At 63.0% G+C, this 19,672-nt stretch overlaps 4 protein-coding genes across 14 annotated transcripts; 2 read left to right on the forward strand and 2 right to left on the reverse strand.

Annotated features, from left to right (window-relative positions):
* Window positions 1-582: 582 nt before the first annotated feature.
* Window positions 583-4,764, reverse strand: CENPX (centromere protein X). Of its 5 annotated transcripts, none has more exons than XM_037157797.2 (5): window positions 4,700-4,764; window positions 1,260-1,311; window positions 1,123-1,176; window positions 798-886; window positions 583-695 (listed from the first exon to the last, which is right to left on the reverse strand). In XM_037157797.2, exons 1-5 carry the CDS (start codon window positions 4,727-4,729, stop codon window positions 681-683), a joined length of 240 nt encoding a protein of 79 aa, XP_037013692.2. In that variant the 5' UTR covers window positions 4,730-4,764; the 3' UTR covers window positions 583-680. The 5 variants fall into 5 exon arrangements, with proteins under 5 accessions (XP_037013692.2, XP_037013690.2, XP_037013689.2 ...); XM_037157795.2 differs by having other exon boundaries at window positions 1,260-1,391; window positions 4,717-4,750; XM_037157794.2 differs by lacking the exon at window positions 4,700-4,764 and adding an exon at window positions 4,024-4,672.
* Window positions 4,765-4,996: 232 nt separating this feature from the next.
* LRRC45 (leucine rich repeat containing 45) lies at window positions 4,997-13,838 on the forward strand. Of its 3 annotated transcripts, XM_037157902.2 has the most exons (17): window positions 4,997-5,606; window positions 6,040-6,101; window positions 6,405-6,475; window positions 6,760-6,938; window positions 7,136-7,264; window positions 8,106-8,218; window positions 8,445-8,503; window positions 8,630-8,707; window positions 10,660-10,795; window positions 10,901-10,978; window positions 11,067-11,178; window positions 11,285-11,355; window positions 11,756-11,848; window positions 12,028-12,120; window positions 12,626-12,799; window positions 12,873-13,020; window positions 13,274-13,838. In XM_037157902.2, exons 1-17 carry the CDS (start codon window positions 5,387-5,389, stop codon window positions 13,468-13,470), a joined length of 2,013 nt encoding a protein of 670 aa, XP_037013797.2. In that variant the 5' UTR covers window positions 4,997-5,386; the 3' UTR covers window positions 13,471-13,838. The 3 variants fall into 3 exon arrangements, with proteins under 3 accessions (XP_037013797.2, XP_053514995.1, XP_053515002.1); XM_053659020.1 differs by having other exon boundaries at window positions 10,660-10,978; XM_053659027.1 differs by lacking the exons at window positions 6,040-6,101; window positions 6,405-6,475 and having other exon boundaries at window positions 10,660-10,978.
* Window positions 13,839-13,993: 155 nt separating this feature from the next.
* On the forward strand, window positions 13,994-16,327 carry RAC3 (Rac family small GTPase 3). 5 transcript variants are annotated; one of them, XM_037157908.2, is made up of 6 exons: window positions 13,994-14,508; window positions 14,992-15,063; window positions 15,219-15,336; window positions 15,437-15,499; window positions 15,947-16,110; window positions 16,197-16,257. In XM_037157908.2, exons 1-6 carry the CDS (start codon window positions 14,138-14,140, stop codon window positions 16,255-16,257), a joined length of 849 nt encoding a protein of 282 aa, XP_037013803.2. In that variant the 5' UTR covers window positions 13,994-14,137. The 5 variants fall into 5 exon arrangements, with proteins under 5 accessions (XP_037013803.2, XP_053515062.1, XP_037013800.1 ...); XM_037157905.2 differs by having other exon boundaries at window positions 13,998-14,145; window positions 15,947-16,106; window positions 16,197-16,327; XM_037157906.2 differs by having other exon boundaries at window positions 14,128-14,508; window positions 15,437-15,463; window positions 15,947-16,106; window positions 16,197-16,327.
* A 1,117-nt stretch (window positions 16,328-17,444) lies between these two features.
* Window positions 17,445-19,238, reverse strand: DCXR (dicarbonyl and L-xylulose reductase). The gene is made up of 8 exons (XM_037157903.2): window positions 19,112-19,238; window positions 18,921-19,018; window positions 18,429-18,583; window positions 18,295-18,337; window positions 18,119-18,218; window positions 17,961-18,025; window positions 17,753-17,870; window positions 17,445-17,639 (listed from the first exon to the last, which is right to left on the reverse strand). The coding sequence occupies exons 1-8, from the start codon at window positions 19,161-19,163 to the stop codon at window positions 17,536-17,538; spliced, it is 735 nt and encodes a 244-aa protein (XP_037013798.2). The 5' UTR covers window positions 19,164-19,238; the 3' UTR covers window positions 17,445-17,535.
* Between the last annotated feature and the right edge of the window lie 434 nt (window positions 19,239-19,672).

Here is a 19,672-nt window from a genome sequence, read left to right on the forward strand (position 1 = left end):
GGCCAAGTTAGGGGTGAAGGGCTTGTCCCCCGGCCCATGCTGCCCACAGGTGTGGGGGGTGGGAGTGCTGGCAGGTTGGGCAGCTGCCACGCCACCCCGACGGTCCTCTCCAGAGGGCACTTGTCGTGACTTGTGTCTGCAGTCGCTGGGCCTAGAGCCCTTTGGGTGTTTCCCGTCCTGGGTGCTGCAGGGTGGGAGGGTGAGGGTGGAGCCGAGCTGTGTGCAGGGGGGCAGCCGCAGTGCTCCCAGCAGAGCGGGGCGCACATGGGAGCCTTCGCCCTCCCGGGATGGGGCTGGAGGGGGGCAAGGGGCTTTGAGTAGCTGGGCTGTGGGAGACTGATGGCAAGGCAGAGGCTCTGGCTGGGCGAGGCAGCGCTGGTTTATTGTCACTGCTCTCTCTGTGGGGGCTGGTTCTCAGCTGAGGGAGCAGCACCTGGTTCGGAAGTGACAGGCCAGCTTTGATGCCAGTGGTGGCTTGTGCAGCTTGGCTTGTCGGCAGAGGTCACAGGCCCCACTTCTGGCACACCTGTGTCCGGTCACCCGCAGGGCAGAGGGGACGTGAGGGACAACAGCATGCTGCTGGGACCGGCAGCCTTGTTGCCGTCTGAAGACAGAAGCCCCAGACCTGTGGGCGTGGGACTGGGCTGAGCGGGACAGGCGGCCCAGCGAGGGTGGGCACCCTAGAAGTCCAGGAGCTGTGGGGAGAGGAGACGGTCTTCTGAGCACTGCCCACCCCTCACACCTGCTCTTCTGGCCTGGCCCTACTCCCACCCACAGGGATGGACGGGGCCACCTACCAGCTGAGGCAGCACCTTCTCCAGCTGGTCCACGTCCACACAGGCCAGGTCCTCGGCCTGCGCCTGCCGAACGCTGCGGATGGCTGCCTCTGCCATGACACAGGAGGGCCGTGGGAGGCGGACGGGGTTGGAGGGCTTGACCCCCCCCCAGCTCCCCAGCCTGTGCCGCCAGCTCAATGGGTCGAGGCACAACCCCTGTCACCTGGAGCGTTCCAGGGACACAGCCTAAAGGGCTCTGGTGGGAAAGTGGGGAAAGCAGATGTCCTGGTTCCCCCACTGGGAAAGGAAGTACAAGCAGGGCCAGGAGCCCAGGGCCCTCGCTCACCCACGACAAAGACCTTCAGCAGCTCCGCAGTGAGCAGCAGCGCGTCCCCACTGACTGCAAGGTGGAAGGGGCAGGTCATGGCTGAGCCCTTGCTGGAGGCTGCTGCCCCCCGCCCGCCCCAGGGCTGGTGCCCACACCTCTGGTCTTGTCGTCCTTGAAGTGCAGGTGCAGCAGCTTGCTCACCAGCTCCTGGGGGACCAGCAGGACACAGTGACTCGCTGGGCCTGGCCCATCCCACCCCACGGCGACAGACTCCTGAGGCATTTGTTCTGGATGGGAAGAGGTTGGGATTTGTGGCCTCAACACTCTGTCCCCTGCGGCCTCTCCCAGGGTGGGCAGTGCGCGTGCCTCCAGGCCCAGAAGGGAGACGCAGGCACTGGGCGGGTGGGCACAGCGCAATGTCGGCCCTCCCCCCCTTTGGGACTCCTCTGCTGGAGTCCGGGGCAGCCTCCCGCTTCACCCCACCCCTGGGCCAAGGCCCCGCCCTCCCCGTGGACCGCTGCACCGCCGTCCCTCCCTGCAACTCGAGGTGCCTGAAGCAGGCACCGCGGAATCGGCAGTGCTGGGTCAAGGGATGGTCAGAGGTAGGGAACAGAGCCCGGGTGTATTTTCGGGATGTCCTGACAGACATGGATGGGACATGGAGGGTCCAGGCCAAGACTCAAGGCAGGGGCTTGAACCCCCAGAGACCGGGGCTACTTTGCAGAGGCAGGGGCTCTGGGTGGAGACTGATCCTGGGGACCAGCGTCTCAGGAGTTCAGCGTGGGACAGGCTGAATGAGGGAGACACAGACACCCAAGCAGAGCAGCCCTGTGTGGGGCTGGAGCTGAGAGGGGCTTTCTAGAAGGTCAGAGCTGGTGGAGAGGATGTGGAACATGGCCACAGGTGGGTGGACCACTCGAGGTTGGCCGGAGTAAGGGCCAGCCCGAAGAGGCTGGGAGCCGGAGGCCAGCAGGGTGCTGTGGCGGCCGGAGGGCAGTAGCCAAGCTGGGTGTCCTGCAGGGCTGGTGAGCTGGGGCCCACTCTGCCCCCAGGAGGTTTTGCTGCTTCACCCAGCGCAGCTGAGCGCCCAGGAACAGTGACATGGACCCAATGGGGCCCAAACTTGGAAGGGTGAGAACTTACCACCGGCCACTAGGGGGAGCCGCAGCAGCCTCTCCCTCCCTCCCAGCTCTGACCTTGGAGCTTGGAGCCACCTGCTGGTCCTCCTTGCTGCTCACCAGGAAGGTTTTAGGAAAGACCCAGAAGGCACTACTGCCCCACTAGCTCCTGGACCCCCAGTGCCACGTCCTCTTCCAACCATGTTGTCCCACAAGGTCCGGACGTGGAAAGAAGGAATTCAAGGAATCCATCTTTACAGAAGAGAACATGGTATGCAAAGGTGGGCAGTAATTTGGGGGGACTGCTCTTAGTAACTTCTTTGCTGATGTTGTTCATGGTCTTACATTGTACCCTGATTCCCGTAGGAACAGGCCATGAAGAGAAAGAGGCTCGAAGTGAGTCAATGATTGACTTTGAGGAAAATTCTGAAGGGACACCTAGTTCTCCCCAGACCATTGAATCATGCCCAAAACGTATAAACAAGGTGTTTATAAACCTGAGTAGGAAATTATCCCTGACTGTTCCCATAAAAGAACTTATGTGATAAAAGGTGGTGGGACTGTTAGACACCTGCATTTCAGGCCCATTTGATTCGCATAATTCCAATGAAGTTGTACAAAATAATTTCTTGACCAGAGAACAAAATCCCCTCTAATGAAATAGCCCCTGAACAACTAAAAGTTGTTGGAGTAACAGCCCCTCCTTTACCTTGAATAGGAATATATATCCATTAGAATTATACAGGCAAAGAAATAAGAGAAGCTGGTTAGCTATTACAAATTAAGCATGTAGAAACCATTACCAGGGAGTCAGAGTCCACAGTACATAGAGAAACATTTTAGAAAAGATAGATAGCTAAGTTAGACATCACAAAGGCCTTATAATAAATTTCCTATAACCCCTACTCAATCTAGCATATCCTTTTGCCCCATGACAAATTCTGAGAACTTTAATAAACAATAAGACATTCAAACTCTGTACATACAGCTATTTCTAACTGTCTGATTTAAAATATCCGGGTAGAAAATTTCCTGCTTTGCCTAACCGCAAATGTTAATCACTGTCAAAAATGAAAATATAAAAACCTGCTTGTACTTGAATAAACAGAACAGAGCTTCACCGTCCTCTGAGTCCCGTTGTCATCCGTCTCCCATCGCCGACGCCTTACCCACCTTTCAGGAGCCCCTGGACCCAGCTGCGGCCGGACCGCGACACCCCAGGAAGAGCTAAAGCAGCCCCGCTGCTGCACAGGGGTCTGCTGCGTGGAACCGCTGCAGCACGGAAAGCGGTCGGCGCCAGCAAGGAGTGGCAGCTCCCAAACAAAGAAGCGAGGGAGACCGGAAGGGAGCAGGGACCTGGGCACATTCCGCCTCTGCCCCACTGGGAGCAGGCGCCACAGCCCCTCCTCCGCGGTCCCACCGGCCAGGTAGCCCTGTTCGTGGGCAGTGACTCCAACCCCAGCCCCGCCAGGGCGCCTGGCTGGAGGACTCCACAGTCCCGAGTTCCCCTCTCCAGCTGTTGTGATGGGATTCTCACAACTACTCTGCTCCGTCACCCCTGCCTCGGTAACTGTCCCTTTTAGGTGACTAACCCCTCTGGGCTGGGGCAGAGCCACAATCTTGGGTGATGAAGGAGAGGAGAGGACCGAGGCAGGAGACAAGCTAGAGGGAAGTGCTTCACACCTCTGCAAGGCCGAAACCCCCACTGGGGGCTGGGAGGGAGCAAAGAAGTGCCCAGGTCTCCAAGGCCCACAGCCCCCCAGGTGCACCTTCCTGATTCAAGGACTCAGTGCTCCCTCACCTTAGGGCATAGCAACGAAGCGAGACTCAGAAACAAGTTGCAGCGCCAGCCGCATTCACCAGGTGCAGAGCAAAGGGTGAGACGCCAGCTCTGCCTCCGTTTTTCCATTGTTAAGTGGCGAAAGTGCCAGTGCCCATCTGCCAGGATGGTTGCGCATTAAGTGGGTTAATGTCGAGTGCACACAACAATGCGTGGCTGCCACGCGTGCTGTTAAGGAAGCACGCCCCTACACGCCTGACTGAACCTAGACAAACAGGTGCTGCTCGGAAACGCAGCTGCATCAGGGCTTCAGCTCGACTCAGGTGAGACGGAATCACAGGCTCACGTGATAGGCAACGGGCAGGGGGAAGCTTCAGGCAGTGCAACGACGTGACAGTATCAGAGCTGGGCGGACCTGTGCCCTACGCCGGGCGGTTTAGGGAATGTCCCACCCGACTCCCAGCCATCAGGGAGAGCGGCAGGCGCGGGCCTAGGCTCCTTTCTGAGCTCCCCCTGCGTTTCTGCGGGCGCGGCGCCCACGTCTGTCCAGTGTCAGCTGCCCGGCCGCGGGAGCCCACCCCAGAGGGCGAAGAGCGGGCACGTGGGTCACGCGTAGGGCGCGGCCGTAGGGTCCTCACTGCCCCACCCCATGGGTGCCTCCCGACCCCAGCACCTCACATTGTCCACCCTCTCTCACCTTCCGGAAAGACGTACCAGTTCCCTCCATGACCGCCGCGTCCCGCGCTCCTCGGAGTCCCGCCCCCGAACTTCCAGTCCTCGTGCCCTGAGCAGGCCCACTCAGGCCCCGCTCCCGCGCCTCCAACCAATCACACCTGAGCGCGCCCTCCGCAGCCCCGCCTCTACCCCCCTCTCAATGGACCCGGAGCGGGTTGCCTTGGCTCCTCCTCAAGCGTGTGCCCACCCCTTGCCATCATTGGCCAGTGTCTAGCGCAAAGCCCTCTGGGAGTTGTAGTTTCTACCTCTCTTCCCTGTTCCTGGATACTGAGGCGCAGTGATGGCCGCGTAGGCAGGAGCGGGCAGCGAGGGTCCACGGCGCCAGGGCCGGGGCCCAGGATACGCGCGACGCCCGGAGCAGCCCCGGCGCAGGAGGACCCACCCCCAAGGGGTCCTTGCTCTAGCGCCGCATGCTCGCGTGTTCCCGGGGTCACCACCCGCCCTCCTGGGGCCTTCCACCTGTAGAACGCACTCAATTCCTGGTTCCTCGGCTACCGAGGCCGGACCTGGGCTCGTTGTGCCCGCCACGGAGCGGCCGGGGCCCTCTGTGGGTCCTCAGGGAGAGGAGCCGGGCCGCCAGGCAAGCAGCTCGGGTCCTGCTGCCGCACGGTGCGGCCCGGCTGCAGGCGCGCGGAGGCAGCCCTGGGCCATGGAGGAGTTGCCGCGCTCCTACAGCCGGCTATGCAAGGAGAGCGGGGCCGAGCCCCAGGAGGCTGTGCTGCAGCAGCTGCACGCGGCGCCGCGGGGCCGGCTGGACCTGGCCACGCAGAGCCTGACCCTGGACACCTGCAGGGCCCTGGGCGAGCTGCTGCAGAAAGAAGCACAGCTAACGGAGCTGGTTCTCAGCGACTGCATGCTGAGCGAGGAAGGTGGGCCCGAGGGCCTGCAGGGGCCAAGCAGGCTGGCAACCTTAGAGCCAGGGCGGCGTCTCCTCGCTTTGTTTAGGCTGCCCACTGCTCCATGGCTGCCCCTGTCCCACTGGTCTCTTCAGGAGGTTCCTCCCCTGGGGTTCTAGGAAAATCAAGCATCAGGGTCCCTTCTTGAAGCCTGGGAGCAGAGGGCAGTGTCCCCTGGTCACAGAGAAGCCTTCGGAGAGCCCCAGGGCGCTGGTGAGCACCAGGGGGACACTGGCCTGACTCCAGGCTGGGCAGAAGTTGTAAGTGTTTCAAACCTGACACAGTGAGGGGGTGACTCGCACATGGCATGAACCCTGATGTCCTTCCACGTATCTAGGGAGGTGTCCCGAGATGGGGCTCCTGGGAAGAGCCCAGGGGCAGAGAGTGACTGCCCCGTCTCTCACAGGGGCTGCACTGCTGCTCCAGGGGCTGTGTGCCAACACTGTCCTGCGGTGTCTGGATCTGAAGGTGAGGGGACCTGCCACAAGAGCAGGGAGGACGTGAGTGTCCTGGCCACCTGGGCACTGGTCAGTGGCCGGAGACCCATCTGTGAGCACGGCCAGCGCGCAGGGCCTCGCACTGTTTCCAGTGGCTTCTGGCACACGTGGGAGTCCTAGGGGCGGGGGTGGCTTTAGGGTGGCCCTGAGCAAGCAGGACAAGCTGGCACCAGGAGGCTCCCCACGCTCTCCACAGAGCCTGGCCTCACCCACTGCCTGAGTGGCCCAGGGACCCTGTGGGTTGAGCAGGAGGGCCCGCCTCTTCCTGTCCTAGGGCAACAACCTTCAGGCCGCAGGGGCTGAGGCGCTGGGAAGACTCCTGCGACACAGCACGTCCATTCAGAGGCAAGGTGCCCCCCCCCCTGCACACACACACACACACACACACCCTGACCTTCTCTGCTCAAGTCAGGGCTGAACCTGGAGGACTGGGTTCTGCCACCCGAACCTTCAGGCCTTCTGGCCGGTTGTCCATATTCCTGTCCATCTGTGGGAATTGGGAGGGAACAAGTTCCACGGCTGCAGACTTCCTGCCAGAGACCCCCAGGCCTGCGGCCCCAAGCACCCCTGGACCCTGTGGGAGCAGAGTGTTCCTTGGGCCACACACCTCATGTCCACCTTCCCTGCAGCCTCACCCTGGAGTGGAACAACCTGGGCACGTGGGAAGATGCCTTCGCCACCTTCTGCCGGGCCCTGGCAGGCAACGGCATCCTGCGGCAGCTGGACCTCCGCAACAACCAGATCAGCCACCAGGGCGCAGAGGAGCTGGCCCTGGCCCTGAAGAGCAACACCAGCCTCCAGCAGTTGGGTGAGGCGCTGGGACGGCCACCTTGGCCAGGCACCTTGCTCCCTCAGCCCTCCCAATACTTCCTTTGTCCTGTGGTGGCCAGGGGTCAGAGTGGGGAGGAAGAGTGAGCTACGCTGAGCCCCTGCTCTGTTGGTGATGCCCCAAAGGAAGCACCCAGGCTAGGCTGGCTCCCCGGGTGACAAGAGGTTTCCTTCTAGACCTGCGCTGGAATAACATCGGCCTCCTGGGAGGCCGGGCCCTGGTGAACTGTCTCCCCAGCAACAGAACCCTGTGGAAGCTGGAGCTGGCTGGGAACAACGTCCCCAGTGACGTCCTCAGAGCTGTGGGTGAGGGCGCACAGTTCCAAGCAGGGCACAGAGCTGACCCCCCGCAGCAGAGGCCCATTCTCTGGGTGGGTGGGTTGTGGGGGTCCCCTGGTGGCAGCCAGGGTTATACACGGAGAGCAGGAGCCACTCCTGGAACCTGCTCGGCCGGTTCTGAGGTCCCCCTCAGGTGCTCCCCCATTTCACAGAGGAGGACGCTGGGCGAGGGGTGTGCACAGGTGTGTGTGGGGGCAGGGCCGCCAGGTCCAGGCTTCACCTCCATGCCCCTCTCCCATCAGTGATGCTGGCGTCCCCGCCCCAGGCCCAGCAGAGCTCTCTGTCATTCTCTGTAGGTCCTTGTCCCGGCAGCCCCCCTGAGGGCCTGAGCTTGGGCTGGACCCCTACCAAGATCACCACCTCCTGCTGGGCCGGCCTGACCCCTGTCCCCTCTGCCTCTTCATCCCTGGCCTGCCTCCGGGCTACCCAGCATCTGCTAATATTGCCTCCGTCATCACAGCCACTTCAGGCTCACCCCTCTCCCAGCGCTGCCCGGGTCTTTCTGGAATGCAGGAGCTTAACAGTGTTCACCCTTTAGAAGTCACACGGTGGTCTCTGACCTTTGGGAGGGAGAACAAACGCCCCTCTCCATGTGCCCCCACCACAGACCTGATGCCTCTGGGACTCCTGACCCCACTGTTGCCCCCCCAGCCACGCTGAAGCCCTTCGCCCCCACAGCCCCGGGCTCCACAGTGGGCCCTACAGTGGGGTGAGATGTGGCCTCGAAGTTCTGATTCTCAAACTCATGGCTGCTGGCCCCTCCCGAGGCTCAGCGGCCCCTGGTGGGTAACTCGGCTCCTTCCAACAGAGCAAGCCATGGACCACAACCAGGACCGGCAGGCCACATTCCGGGAGAGCCGGGCCCGAGCCCGTGTGCTCAGCAAGGAGGTGCGGCACCTGCGGGAAGAGAAGTCCAAGCAGGTGAGCCTCCAACCTCAGAGCCTTGGCCTGGCCCAGCCCTGGCCCCTCTCTAGCAGCTGACGCCAAGCCCGCGAGCCGGTTTCCTGCACTGACCTCCTCCTGCTGGGTGTGTGGACTTCCGCCTTGGGCTGCGCCTCGGAGGGCATCCCCTCTCCTTCCTGCCCAACAGCAGTGGGCAGGGTCCGGGCCCGGGCCCTGACAGGGCTGTGGCCGTCTCTGTCCGCAGTTCCTGGACTTGATGGAGACGATTGATAAACAGCGAGAGGAGATGGCCAGGAGCAGCAGGTGAGCAGGCTGCGGGGCGCAGTGCCGGGGCGGCTTTCCGAGGAAGGTGGCTGGAGGTGCAGGCAGCTCCAGGACCAGGGGCCGGGAGGGCTCTGGCGGCTCCTCAGACCCTCCTGTCGCCTGCAGGACGTCGGCAGCACGTGTGGGACAGCTTCAGGAAGCCCTGGACGAGAGGCATTCCATCATCAGTGCCCTGAAGGCCAAGTGAGCAATGCAGGGGTGGCAGGGGACCACACACAGGGACCCAAGTTTGTGTGTATAAAGAAAATGTGGGGGGGACTTCCGCCAAGATGGAGGTTTAAGGTGGATGTGCCTGCCTCCTCACACAACCAAGTTGAGGGACAACTAAATATTAGCATCAGAAAACACAACCAGAACACGGAAAACTGAACTTTTCGGAAGTCCGCTAACAACAAATTCTTCGGCCCGACCGGTAAGGGGCGAAACCGGCGTCGGGTGAGGAGTTACAAAGGAGTCGACCCGGGCGCGGAATCCAGACGCGCGAATCCAGTCGCACGGGTTCCAAACCCAGGATTGGACCTAGTGAGCAACCGAGCGGCCCACCGGGTGAGCGACTACGGACGAGTCAGTGGGGAGGCGGTGGCAGCGAGTTGACTGAGGTTGCATGGTTGCACGCGGGTGAGGGAGTGAGCGCTTGGACCAGCGGCGCCATTTCCCCGCTCTGACCACGCCCCCACATACAGCGTCACAACCCAGCGACCTGCGAATCCAAGGCGCCGCTCCTCCCACTTAAAGGGCCAGAACAGACCAAAAATGTCGCAGGAAGACCTCAAAGCCCCACAGATAAATCTAAGTGATGAAGAAATAGCAAATCTCTCAGACGCACAGTTTAAAACACTGGTCATCAGCTTCCTCACAGATCTGGTGGACTATAGCCACAAATTAGAGAAACATATGAAGGCTAAATTAAGGGAAATGAATGGAATTCCACAGGAAACCCATAGAGATGAAAAAAAAACTGGGACTCAAATCAATGGAGTGGACCAGAAGGAAGAAGAAAAAAATCATCAAACAAAAAGGAATGAAGAAATAAGAATTCAGAAAAATGAGGAGAAGCTTAGGAACCTCCAGGACATCTATAAACGCTCCAATATCCAAATTATAGGGGTACCAGAAGGGGGAAAGACACAACCACCAGTGGAAAAACTATTTGAACAAATAATAAAAGAAAATTTCCCCAATCTGGCAAAGGAAATAGACTTCCAAGAAATCCAAGAAGCTCAGAGAGTACCAAAAAAGTTGGACTCAAGAAGAAACACACCAAGGCATATCATAATTACATTAGCCAAAATTAAAATGAAGGAAAGAATCCTGGAAGCAGCAAGAGGTAAGGGGACAATCACCTACAAAGGAGTCCCCATCAGGCTGTCAGCTGATTTCTCAAAAGAGACCTTACAGGCAAGAAGGGGCTGGAAAGAAATATTCCAAGTCATGAAATCTAAAGACCTACAACCAAGATTGCTCTACCCAGCAAAACTTTCATTTAGAACGGAAGGACAGATACGGTGCTTCTCAGATAAGACCAAATTCAAGGAGTTCATCATCACCAAGCCCTTATTATATGAAATGTTAAAGGGACTTATCTAAGAAAAAGAAGTTAAAGAAACATGAACAGTGAAAGGACAACAAACTCACAGTTATTAACAACCACACCTAAAACGAAAGCAAACTAAAAGGACAGCTAGATCAGGAGTGGAAACATAGAAATGAAGATCTCAAGGAGGGTTAGCAACAGGGGAGTGGGAGGAGGAGACGGGGGGAGAAGGTACAGAAAACAAGTAGCATAGACAGTAGATAGAAAATAGATGGGGGGGGGGGCAAGAATAGTATGGGAAATATAGAACCTAAAGGACTTGAGACACATGGACATAAACTAAAGGGGGGTAATGGTGGGGTTGGGGGGGCAGGGTGGAGGGGAATGAAGGGGGGAATAGAACAACTGTAACAGCATAATTCAAAAATAAATAAATAAATTTATTAAAAAAAAAAAAAAAAGAAAATGTGGGGAAGGGCTGGGTGAAAAGCCTGGAAGGCTTCTTGGAGGAGGGGAATAGCAACCTGGCAAAAGTGAGCCCAGGAGGCCTTTGCAAGGCTGACATGGGGCCGGGGCGGGCCTGGCCCTACCCTCCTTGCAGGCTGCAGATGACCCAAGCCGCCCTGGCTCTGTCGGAGCAGAAGGCCCAGGACCTGGGGGGTCTCCTTGTCACTGCAGAGCAAGAACAGCGGGACGAGGCACAGAGGCAGGCCAAGGAGCACAGGCTCGCGCAGCAGGTGGGCGGGCAGGGGGCGGACACAGACAGGTGGGCAGACATGGCGGCAGGCGGCCCATGGGTGGTGCCCTTCCCTATCCGGTGCCCTTCCCTATCCCGCCCCCAGGAAGCTGCAGAGCGGGAGTCTAAGCTGCTCAGGGACTTGTCTGCTGCCAACGAAAAGAGCCTGCTTCTCCGAAACCAGGTGTGGGGGTGTGGGGCTGGGCCCCCGGGAGCTCCGGGTGGGCGCGGGCCTGGGCCAGCCTTTCCCTCCCACGGTGCCGTCTCCCCAGGTGGACGAGCTGGAGCGGAAGATGAAGTCACAGCAGGACCAGCTGTTCCTGGCCAGGCAGGAGCTGACCAACACATCGGCCGAGCTGAAGATGCGGGCCACGCAGGCCGAGGGTGGGCACGAGCGGAGGCCTGGAGACGGGGGCCAGGGAGAGGCAGTGGGGAGCCCTGGGAACAAGGGCCCGGGAGAGCCGCTCCACACCTTTCCCTGCGTTTCCAGAGCGCCTGGAGCTGGAGAAGCGGCGGTCTCGGCAGAACCTGGAGGACTTGGAGCAGCTGCGCGCCAAGGAGGTGCCTCCTTCGTACCGGCCTCTGGCCTTCTGCTGTCCCCTCTGGCCTCCCGGGGCCTGCAGATGTCTCCGTGTGGCCCAGTGTCCCCAAAGCACAGCCCAGGCCGGGCTCCCCTCATCCACCTTGGGGTGCTGGACGGCGGTCCTCCAGCAGGGCCTCCTGACCAAGCTCTAGAGGGCACCCCAACTGCACAGGGGCCGCGGTGCACGCTGCTGTGTGCTCTGTGCCTCTGGGGCGTGGTGCTGGGCCTGCCTTCCGCCTCCCCTCTCTGAGGGCCAAGGGCAGCCCCGTGGAAGGGACTGGGTCCCCAGGACTAGCCTGTCTGCCAGGGTGGGGATCCCACGTGGGGAGGGCCGGGGCACCAGCCTGACGGCCCTGTCCCCGCCCTGTGCCCGGGCAGGTGGAGCACATGACTCGCCACCTGGAGGAGAGCGAGCGAGCCATGCAGGACAGAGTACAGAGGCTGGAGGCTGCGCGGCTGTCCCTGGAGGAGGTGAGTTTGTGCTGGGCTGGCTGGGCACCCCACCGTGGTCTCCGCCTCACCAGGTCCCTCCTGGTGGCCCACTGAGACCAGAGAGACCGGGGGACTCTCTTGGCTGTGGAAGCTAGGCCCGGTGGGCTCGGGGCTGGCGGGGGGGCCAAAGCCTCAGGCCCCAGGGTCTCCTGCTGCAGGAGGTGAGCCGAGTGAAGGCACTGGCACTCAGTGAACGCAGCCAGGCAGAGGAGGAGCTCATCAAGGCCAGGAACCAGGTCCGCCTGGAGGAGGTGAGCCCACCACCCTGGCCAAGACTGGGCCCTGCCCACTGTTGCCAGCGCCCGCCAGGCAGCAGGCCCGAGGTGGGCGAGGCCAGGGCTGTCTCCTGGCTCTGCCCAGGGCAATGGGGGATGTGGGGAGGTGAGGGGACAGGAGCCCCAGGGTGCAGGAGTAGGGAAGTCAGAGCAGGACACTTGTCCCAGGAGCCCCGTGTCCAGCATCCCACAGAAAGCCTGAGGGTGGGGAAGGGCTGTAGCCATTGGTGCGCCAGGGGCTGGGAAGTGAGGGTGGGGAGCCAGGCCCACGAGGCTCACTCTAGCTGAGCTCAGGAGTAAACACAACAGGTCGCCCAGGTGCACTTCCCCTGTGGCTAATAGGAGCCCCCCCAGGTGGGTCATCCCCACCTGCTGACAGTCACTCTGTGCAAGCTCAGGATCAGGCTCCTGAGAGCAGCAGGCAGGCCTGGCGCCGCCCCTCTCCCACTCCCCACACTCACCAGCCCCTCGGCACCCACAGCAGCAGCACCAGGCTCACCTGGAGGAGAAGCTGCGTCTGCTGGCACAGGCGCGGGACGAGGCACAGAGCACCTGCCTGCAGCAGAGGCAGGCAGTGGCTGAGGCCCAGGCCCGGGCTGGCCAGCTGGGCCTGCAGCTGGAGGGCTTGCGGCGGCGCCTGGAGGAGCTGCAGCAGGTAGTTGGGACTAGAGGGCTTCCTGGGGGCGCCTCTGGCCCCCAGCCGCTATCTCACACCCTGCACCTGGCAGGAGCTGAGTAACAAGGACCAAGAGAAGGTGGCTGAGGTGACCAGGGTGCGCCTGGAGCTCCAGGAGCAGATCGGCCGCCTGCAGGCTGAGCTGACTGCCCAGGAGGCGCTGAAAGAAAAGGTGGCGGCCCTGGAGCGCCAGCTGAAAGGTGAGCTCAGCCCCAGCCCTGCCCTGCCTGTGGCTCTGCAGGGCCTTCTCTCCCTGGGCCACAGGCCAGGCGACTGGGCTGCAGGGCTGAGCCTGGCCCAGGTCTCAGCAGCTCAGAGAGGCGCTGCAGCGGGGCTGGGTGTGTCTGCGTCTGGGGGACCCTAAGAAAACCGCACCTGCGGCCTCTGGTCGGGGCGGGGAGATGGTGGCCGCCTCTGTCCTGCCATCCTTCCTCGGAACTGCCTCCCCTGCAGTGATGGCGAGTGACCACCGGGAGGCGCTGCTGGACCGGGAGAGTGAGAACGCCTCGCTCCGAGAGAAGCTGCGGCTCAAGGAGGCGGAGATAGCGCGGATCCGAGATGAGGAGGCCCAGAGGGCCAGCTTCCTGCAAAATGCTGTCCTGGCTTACGTGCAGGGGTCCCCCCTGAGGACCCTGAGCCCCCCAAAGTGAGGGAGGCAGACGCCAAGAGTGGCAGGAGGGTGGCTCTCAAGGGACAGGCTACCAGGGTTGGGGTGTGTTTGGGCCGGTGACGAGCAGCGGCGCCAAGGCGCACTGGCTACTGTCGCTCGCAGGCGCGGAACCTGGCTAGGCAAACCCCAGAGGGCCCAGCTCCTTCCCCACTCCTGCGTCTCACCCAGCCTTGGTCGCGCCTGAGAAAACTCCCTTGATGGAAGAAAATTGGGGGGCGCAGAGGTTGAGCCCTCCCAGCCCCCCCTCCCCGTTCCACGGTCACCTTTTATAGTGTAGCTGCGAATGCAGTGGCGCTGGCTGCTCACTCAGGGGCCTTCTGAAATAAAGAACTTTTGTACTTTGTGACACATTTTGGGCTATGGGTCTTTCTCTCACGTCGGCCCATGCTTCCAGCTGCAGCCTGTGTGGTCCTGCGGGACCGATGCTCCAGGGAGCCTCTGGGTAGCACCTTCAAACGGCCTGAGGCCAGGTGGGGACCATCGAAGCGAGGCCGGTGGACGGGTGGGGCTGGGCCGCCCTCTTTGGCCCGGAGCAGGCGTGGGGACCGCAAACCTCGGAACTCAGCAGCGGGCTCCTGGACCGAGGGCGGCGGGGCCCTGGGAGTGGTCTCCTAGAAGCAGCCACGTGTGCACAGAACCCCTGACGCATGTGCAGGTGGGTGGGGATCGCCCGTCGGCGCTGCCCCTTGGCCGGGGTTACCCTGGGCATCGGGGAGTACTGTGCGCCGGTCCCTGCCCCTAGCCGGGGGGGGGGGTGCGGGACCCGGGGCTCAGGAGGTGGGCACCCGGGCCTGACCTCACCGGGTTTCTCCGGAAAGCCCGCGCCCCCCGCCAGCCACGCTCGGCTGTCTCCGTGCCCGGCGCTCGGCGGCACTCGGCTGTCTCCGGCCGCTCGGCTCAGCGCTCGGCTCGGGTCCGCGGCCGCTGCGGCGCGAGTATTTCTCCGCAGCTCGCTGGCGGCCGCGCCCGCCCGGCCCGCGCCCATGCAGGCCATCAAGTGCGTGGTGGTCGGCGACGGGTGAGTGTGCGGCGCCGAGCCGTGGGGAGGGGCGGGGGCAGCCAGGCTTGGGCTGAGCGCGTGGCCCGGGGGCGCGGCTGAGCGCAGAGCACAGTGGGGCGGGGTCCGGGCTAGCAGGGGTGAGGCCTCCAGCCAGGCCCACCTGGTGCTGCGGGCTCCTGGCTTGATCACCGCCCGGCCTGGCGGCGGGGGATGGGGGGTGGGGCCTCTCACCTGGGCTGAATCCTTAGCTGGCCCCTCCCACCCTGACGCCCTCCCCCGGGTGGTGGGAACTGTGCCCTATCCAGTCCGCACCCCCTGGAGGCCCCTTGCCCTGGTCCTCCTTCCCCAGACCTAGGTGGCTGCGGATCTGCTGCCCTGGAACCCCAGTCCCCACCCATGGCGCCCCAACTCGGCCTGCTGCTCTGTGCAAGGGGGCCGTCCTCACTGGGCAGCGTGGCCAAAGCGGCCTGGGAGCAATGTGGGCTTGCACTCCGTCCACAGTGCCGTGGGGAAGACCTGCCTGCTGATCAGCTACACGACCAATGCCTTCCCGGGAGAGTACATCCCCACAGTGTGAGCAGGGCTGTCGGGTGGGCCGGTGCCCGGCCGAGGGGGGGGGCAGTGCTCCTGGGCATGCAGGTGGGGCCGCAGTGGGGCAGAATTGCAGTCCTGCCCTGCATGGGCCGAGACCCTGAGGCTCAGGTTGCCCCTACCCTCTGCCCCTGCAGTTTCGACAACTACTCGGCCAACGTGATGGTGGACGGGAAGCCGGTCAACCTGGGGCTGTGGGACACCGCTGGGCAGGAGGACTACGACCGGCTCCGGCCGCTCTCCTACCCTCAGACCGTAGGTGGTCCTGGGCCAGCCCGGGGGTCCCCACAGGCCTGGGGTTGGTGGGGACATGGAGGCCTCCTTGAATGTGTCCACCCGGTCCCTCCCTCCCCAGGACGTCTTCCTGATCTGCTTCTCCTTGGTGAGCCCAGCCTCCTTTGAGAATGTCCGTGCCAAGGTAGGGCAGGCCTGGGCATCTGTCTGCGGGTGAGGGGGTGCCCAGGGGACTTGTCCTGACGGGGCAGGGTCTCTAGATTGAAGACCTGACCCAGGCAAACTTTGGAGGCGGAGGAAATGCTTGTTCTGCTTGGTGTAGAGTCTGCCAGGGCCAGGGCCAGGGCCAGGGCCAGGGCCAGGGCCAGGGCCAGGGGGTGACAAGGGGCTGGGGTGGTGAGCAAGGCTCTCAGAAGGCAAGGACCCTGGCTGGGGGGGCCCTGACAGGCCCTGAAGCCCCCCTGCTTGGTGTTCTTGCCCCCCACCAAACCTGGTGGTCCCCCACAGAGCAGGAAGGGCTGGGGTGCATCTACTGGCCATGAGAAAGGGGCCCTGGGGAGCCCTGCCTGCTCCCAGGCAGGTTCGTGGAGAAGCCGCTGAGGGGTAGGGGTTAGAGCCTCCATCCCCACAGTGGTACCCGGAGGTGCGACACCACTGCCCCCACACGCCCATCCTCCTGGTGGGCACCAAGCTGGACCTCCGGGATGACAAGGACACCATTGAGCGGCTGCGGGACAAGAAACTGGCGCCCATCACATACCCTCAGGGCCTGGCCATGGCCCGCGAGATCGGTGAGTGCACTGGGCCAGGCCCGTGCTGACGGCCCCACTCGTTGACCCCCTTCCTCGCTGCCCCCCCATAACTCCCCCCCATTCCCCCAGGTTCGGTCAAGTACCTGGAGTGCTCGGCCCTAACCCAGCGGGGCCTGAAGACAGTGTTTGACGAGGCCATTCGGGCAGTGCTCTGCCCGCCCCCCGTGAAAAAGCCAGGGAAGAAGTGCACAGTCTTCTAGAGCCCCGCCCCCACCTGCGTCTGCTGTTCTCACTGTCTGCGTCCAGCTGTGTCCCAGTCTGCTGTGGGGAGTGCTGTGGGGGGGGGGGGCAAGAAGCATGGGGTGGGCGGGGGCAGTGGGGTCCTAGCCACTCTGCCTCCTCTGGGGGGCACGGCTGCAGCCTGCCCTGGCTCCCATGGGAGGCCAGGAGGGAGCAGGGTCTCCCTCGGAAGGCAGGGGTGGGTGCAGGGCAGCCCCAGGATGGGCTTCCCTGACAGGGGAGGGGGTCTTGTCCCTGGGCCCGGGAGGGGCGGCCCATTTTTATTTTATACAGTAAACGTTCTCCACCAACTTCCCTTGCGTGCCTGCCCCTGCCTGCCCCTGCCCCCCAGCCACGGTACCGAGGGGCTGAGCCTACTCCTCCCCCTGGGTGGGAGAGCGCAGAGCTTGCTGCGCTGTCTCTGTCCCCAAAAGCGGCCCAGAGTGAGGTGGCAGTAAGTGTACTTACTCCCTTCCGGACAAAGCCCAGACGCCGGGCCTCCAGGAGGGGCAAGCACAGAGGAACAGGTGATGCCTGTCCCGCCCTCCCAGGTGGGGGGCCCCACAGCCAGCCCTGGAGCCCTGCTTGGGCAGAAGGACCGGGGCAGGCAAAGTGTGGAGGTCAGGGCAGCGTGGAGGGCAGAAGGGGCGGCACGTGGGCGGTACAGCATTGCACAGGTCAGAAACTGCGGGGGAGGCAAGGGGTCAGTCGGGGCACGTCAGGAGCCACGGTCCAGGACTCGGACTCTGCCCCCAGGCCATAGGGCACAGCTCCAGGCAGACTCGTGATCTGAAGGCCCCACTCCCAGAGGGAGCCCTGGTCTGCACAGCCAGCGGCGGGGCTCTTGGGCAGCGTGGCTGCCCAGTCGTTAAGCGGCCATCATCGTAATGATAGAAACTTTGGCCGCTGGAAGGTCCCATCTCCCAGCCTCTGCTGCAAAGTTGGCCATGACTGAACATGGCAGGCAGGAAAGTCAGGCTGCCTGGCCTGGGACACTTGTCAAAGGGCCATCTCCGCTCCTGGGACTCACTTCCACACCCGGCCCTGACCTCTGTATCTTGGGGCCACTGGCCAGCGGCCCAGGAACCAGTCAGCCTGAAGGCTGAGCAGCAGAATCGTGTTTATTACAGGGGACTGGGGGGCGGGGGGGCGGGGCTCAGCATGGGGTACGGCTGCATGTGAGCGTCAGTCAGGTGGCCAGGAAGCCCCCGTCCACTGGCACCGTGGAGCCCGTGGTCATGCTGCTCCGGTCACTCAGCAGGAAAAGGATGACATCCACCACGTTCTCCACCTCTGCAGGCGGGGCGGGGGTCAGGGCCCGGATGAAAAGGCCACCCTCCATCTTTCCCGCCCACCCCTCAGCTGAGAGCCTGGCTCAGCTCCAGCTGGGTGACGGGCCAACTCACCAGCAAACCTGCCCAGCGGGATGCGGTCCAGCATGCTCTTGGACTTCTGGGGATCGCTCCAGTTGGCCTTGCCCATGGCTGTCATCACCACGGTGGGGTTCACTGCATTCACACGGATCTGTGCAGGGATGAGGTGGGGTCAGCAAGGTGGGCTGGGGGGCCCCGGGCATGTGGGCTGCCTGCTGGGAGGCGGCTCAGTGGGGCTCACCTTGTGTGGTCCCAGCTCCAGAGCCATCACTTTGGTCAGCATGTCCATGGCGCCCTTGGAGGCACCTGTGAAGAGGGGCCAGGTGAGCGGAGCCTGGGCCGCTGCAGGCCACACGGGACGGGGCCAGGGGCGGGGCCAGGGCGCGCGGGCTCACTCACAGTAGACCGTGTGGTTGCGGATTGCGCGCTGGGAGGCCTGGCTGGACACGTTCACGATGGACCCCGGGGCTCCCCGAGCAATCAGACCCCTAGCCACAATCTGCAATGGCAGAAGGAACATGCGGCAGCACTGGTGTCACCACTCTGTCCCCACTCCTGCCCAGAAGGTTGCTCACCTGGGACACCTGGATAACAGCCCTCAGGTTCACGTCGAAGGACCTGCAGGCAATGCACCAGCCTGGTCAGGGATGGGGCCACTGCTGCAGGGGGCCACCCTCCCTCCTGGGCTCCTCCACCCCTACGGGCTCACATGTCACACGCCTCCTTGGTGACCTCCAGAAAGGGCTGCAGCACCGCCACAGCGGCATTGTTCACCAGCAGGTCCACGGGGCCCACGCCGCCCAGCGCCTGCTCCGTGGCCTCCCAGTCACCCAGGTCCACACACACAGGCTTCACCCCGGGGCACTGCATGTACATGGTGGGCAGGGCACAGCCATCAGGGCTCCGGGCCCACAAGGAAGGGGGTGGGATGTGCGAGACCTATCCGACCAACACGGGGCGGGGCCAGGAGTCCCAGAGAAGCCAGCCACTTCCTGGGGCTCAGAATCCAAGACGTCTGAGGAAGGGGGAATTCACGTGGCCCCTGGGTCCCTGAGCGACTCCGGGCTTCTGAACCAGGAGCCTCAGACAGGACACTTCCTCCCCGCACCCCCTCCGCCCGCCCTCTGGCCCCGGGCCTGCGAGGCAGCCATTTATGCTCCCTTCTCAGCCCAGGGGGGCTTCGACTCCGCGGTGTCTATACCTCGCGGACCAGGCTGTCCAGATCATCCTGGGTCCGGCTCACCGCCACGACCTCCAGACCCGCCGCGTGCAGCGCCTGCACCGTGCTGCGCCCTATGCCTGCGGAAAACGCGGCTCAGTGCGGACGCCCCCCCCCCCCCCCCGCCACCTACCCGCGCCCCCGCCGCCGGCCGCCCTCCGGAGCCGGCCCACCTTTGCCTGCCCCGGTGACGAGCGCCCGGCGGCCAGAGAGCCCCAGCTCCATGGCGGCGCGGCCTGACGCTGTGCTCGGGTCGCCCCACTGCCCGTGGGGCCCGAGACCGCCGGGCGGGTGTGCGCGAGGCGGGGGCGGGGCCGGTCTGGGGGCGGAGCCAGGCTAACAGCAGCCTCCTGCGGGGCAATTGGCCAAAAGGAGTGGGCGCGGCGTGGGCGGGGAGGTCAGGGTCCTGCCCGCCCTGGGGCGGGGTTTCTCAGTGGCGACCCACCAGGTGAGAAATCGATTTAGCGTGTTTTCCCTGCGGAGAGGATTACTGCGTGACTAAAACCGAGGCGGAGGTTAATACCACGGAGAACTCAGGGCTAATATTTCTTCTTTTGCTTCTGAGAAGAAAAGTTTGGCGTAAGGGATCGCTTGTCCGTCTTCCTGCCCCAGACCTCGGAGTGGCTCACTCGGGGTCAGTGCCGACAAAGGTTCACTTTAGCCTCAAAGGGACCTGAAATCCCAGATCACCCCGGCCAACCCACGGAAGGCCACCAGCACTTTTTTATTTATAA

Source organism: Artibeus jamaicensis, unplaced genomic scaffold (genome assembly GCF_021234435.1).
Source record: "Artibeus jamaicensis isolate MK-2021 breed Jamaican fruit bat unplaced genomic scaffold, CSHL_Jam_final contig_2259, whole genome shotgun sequence".
Taxonomy (NCBI): domain Eukaryota; kingdom Metazoa; phylum Chordata; class Mammalia; order Chiroptera; family Phyllostomidae; genus Artibeus; species Artibeus jamaicensis.

Coding starts and splice junctions, on each gene's coding strand:
- LRRC45 (XM_053659020.1), top strand. CDS start 5,387: ATGGAGGAGTTGCCGCGCTCCTACAGCCGGCTATGCAAGGAGAGCGGG. Junction 6,476..6,759: donor CACAGCACGTCCATTCAGAG/GCAAGGTGCCCC, acceptor CCTTCCCTGCAG/CCTCACCCTGGAGTGGAACA. Junction 11,179..11,284: donor GCGGGCCACGCAGGCCGAGG/GTGGGCACGAGC, acceptor CTGCGTTTCCAG/AGCGCCTGGAGCTGGAGAAG.
- DCXR (XM_037157903.2), bottom strand. CDS start 19,163: ATGGAGCTGGGGCTCTCTGGCCGCCGGGCGCTCGTCACCGGGGCAGGC. Junction 19,019..19,111: donor CGTCACCGGGGCAGGCAAAG/GTGGGCCGGCTC, acceptor CGTTTTCCGCAG/GCATAGGGCGCAGCACGGTG. Junction 18,219..18,294: donor CTGTTATCCAGGTGTCCCAG/GTGAGCAACCTT, acceptor CTGCCATTGCAG/ATTGTGGCTAGGGGTCTGAT.
- RAC3 (XM_037157906.2), top strand. CDS start 14,138: ATGTGCAGGTGGGTGGGGATCGCCCGTCGGCGCTGCCCCTTGGCCGGG. Junction 15,464..15,946: donor TCCTGATCTGCTTCTCCTTG/GTGAGCCCAGCC, acceptor CCATCCCCACAG/TGGTACCCGGAGGTGCGACA. Junction 16,107..16,196: donor GGCCATGGCCCGCGAGATCG/GTGAGTGCACTG, acceptor CCATTCCCCCAG/GTTCGGTCAAGTACCTGGAG.
- CENPX (XM_037157792.2), bottom strand. CDS start 3,588: ATGTGCCCAGGTCCCTGCTCCCTTCCGGTCTCCCTCGCTTCTTTGTTT. Junction 1,392..3,395: donor GGTCCAGGGGCTCCTGAAAG/GTGGGTAAGGCG, acceptor CTTCCCATCCAG/AACAAATGCCTCAGGAGTCT. Junction 1,177..1,259: donor CAAGGACGACAAGACCAGAG/GTGTGGGCACCA, acceptor TCCACCTTGCAG/TCAGTGGGGACGCGCTGCTG.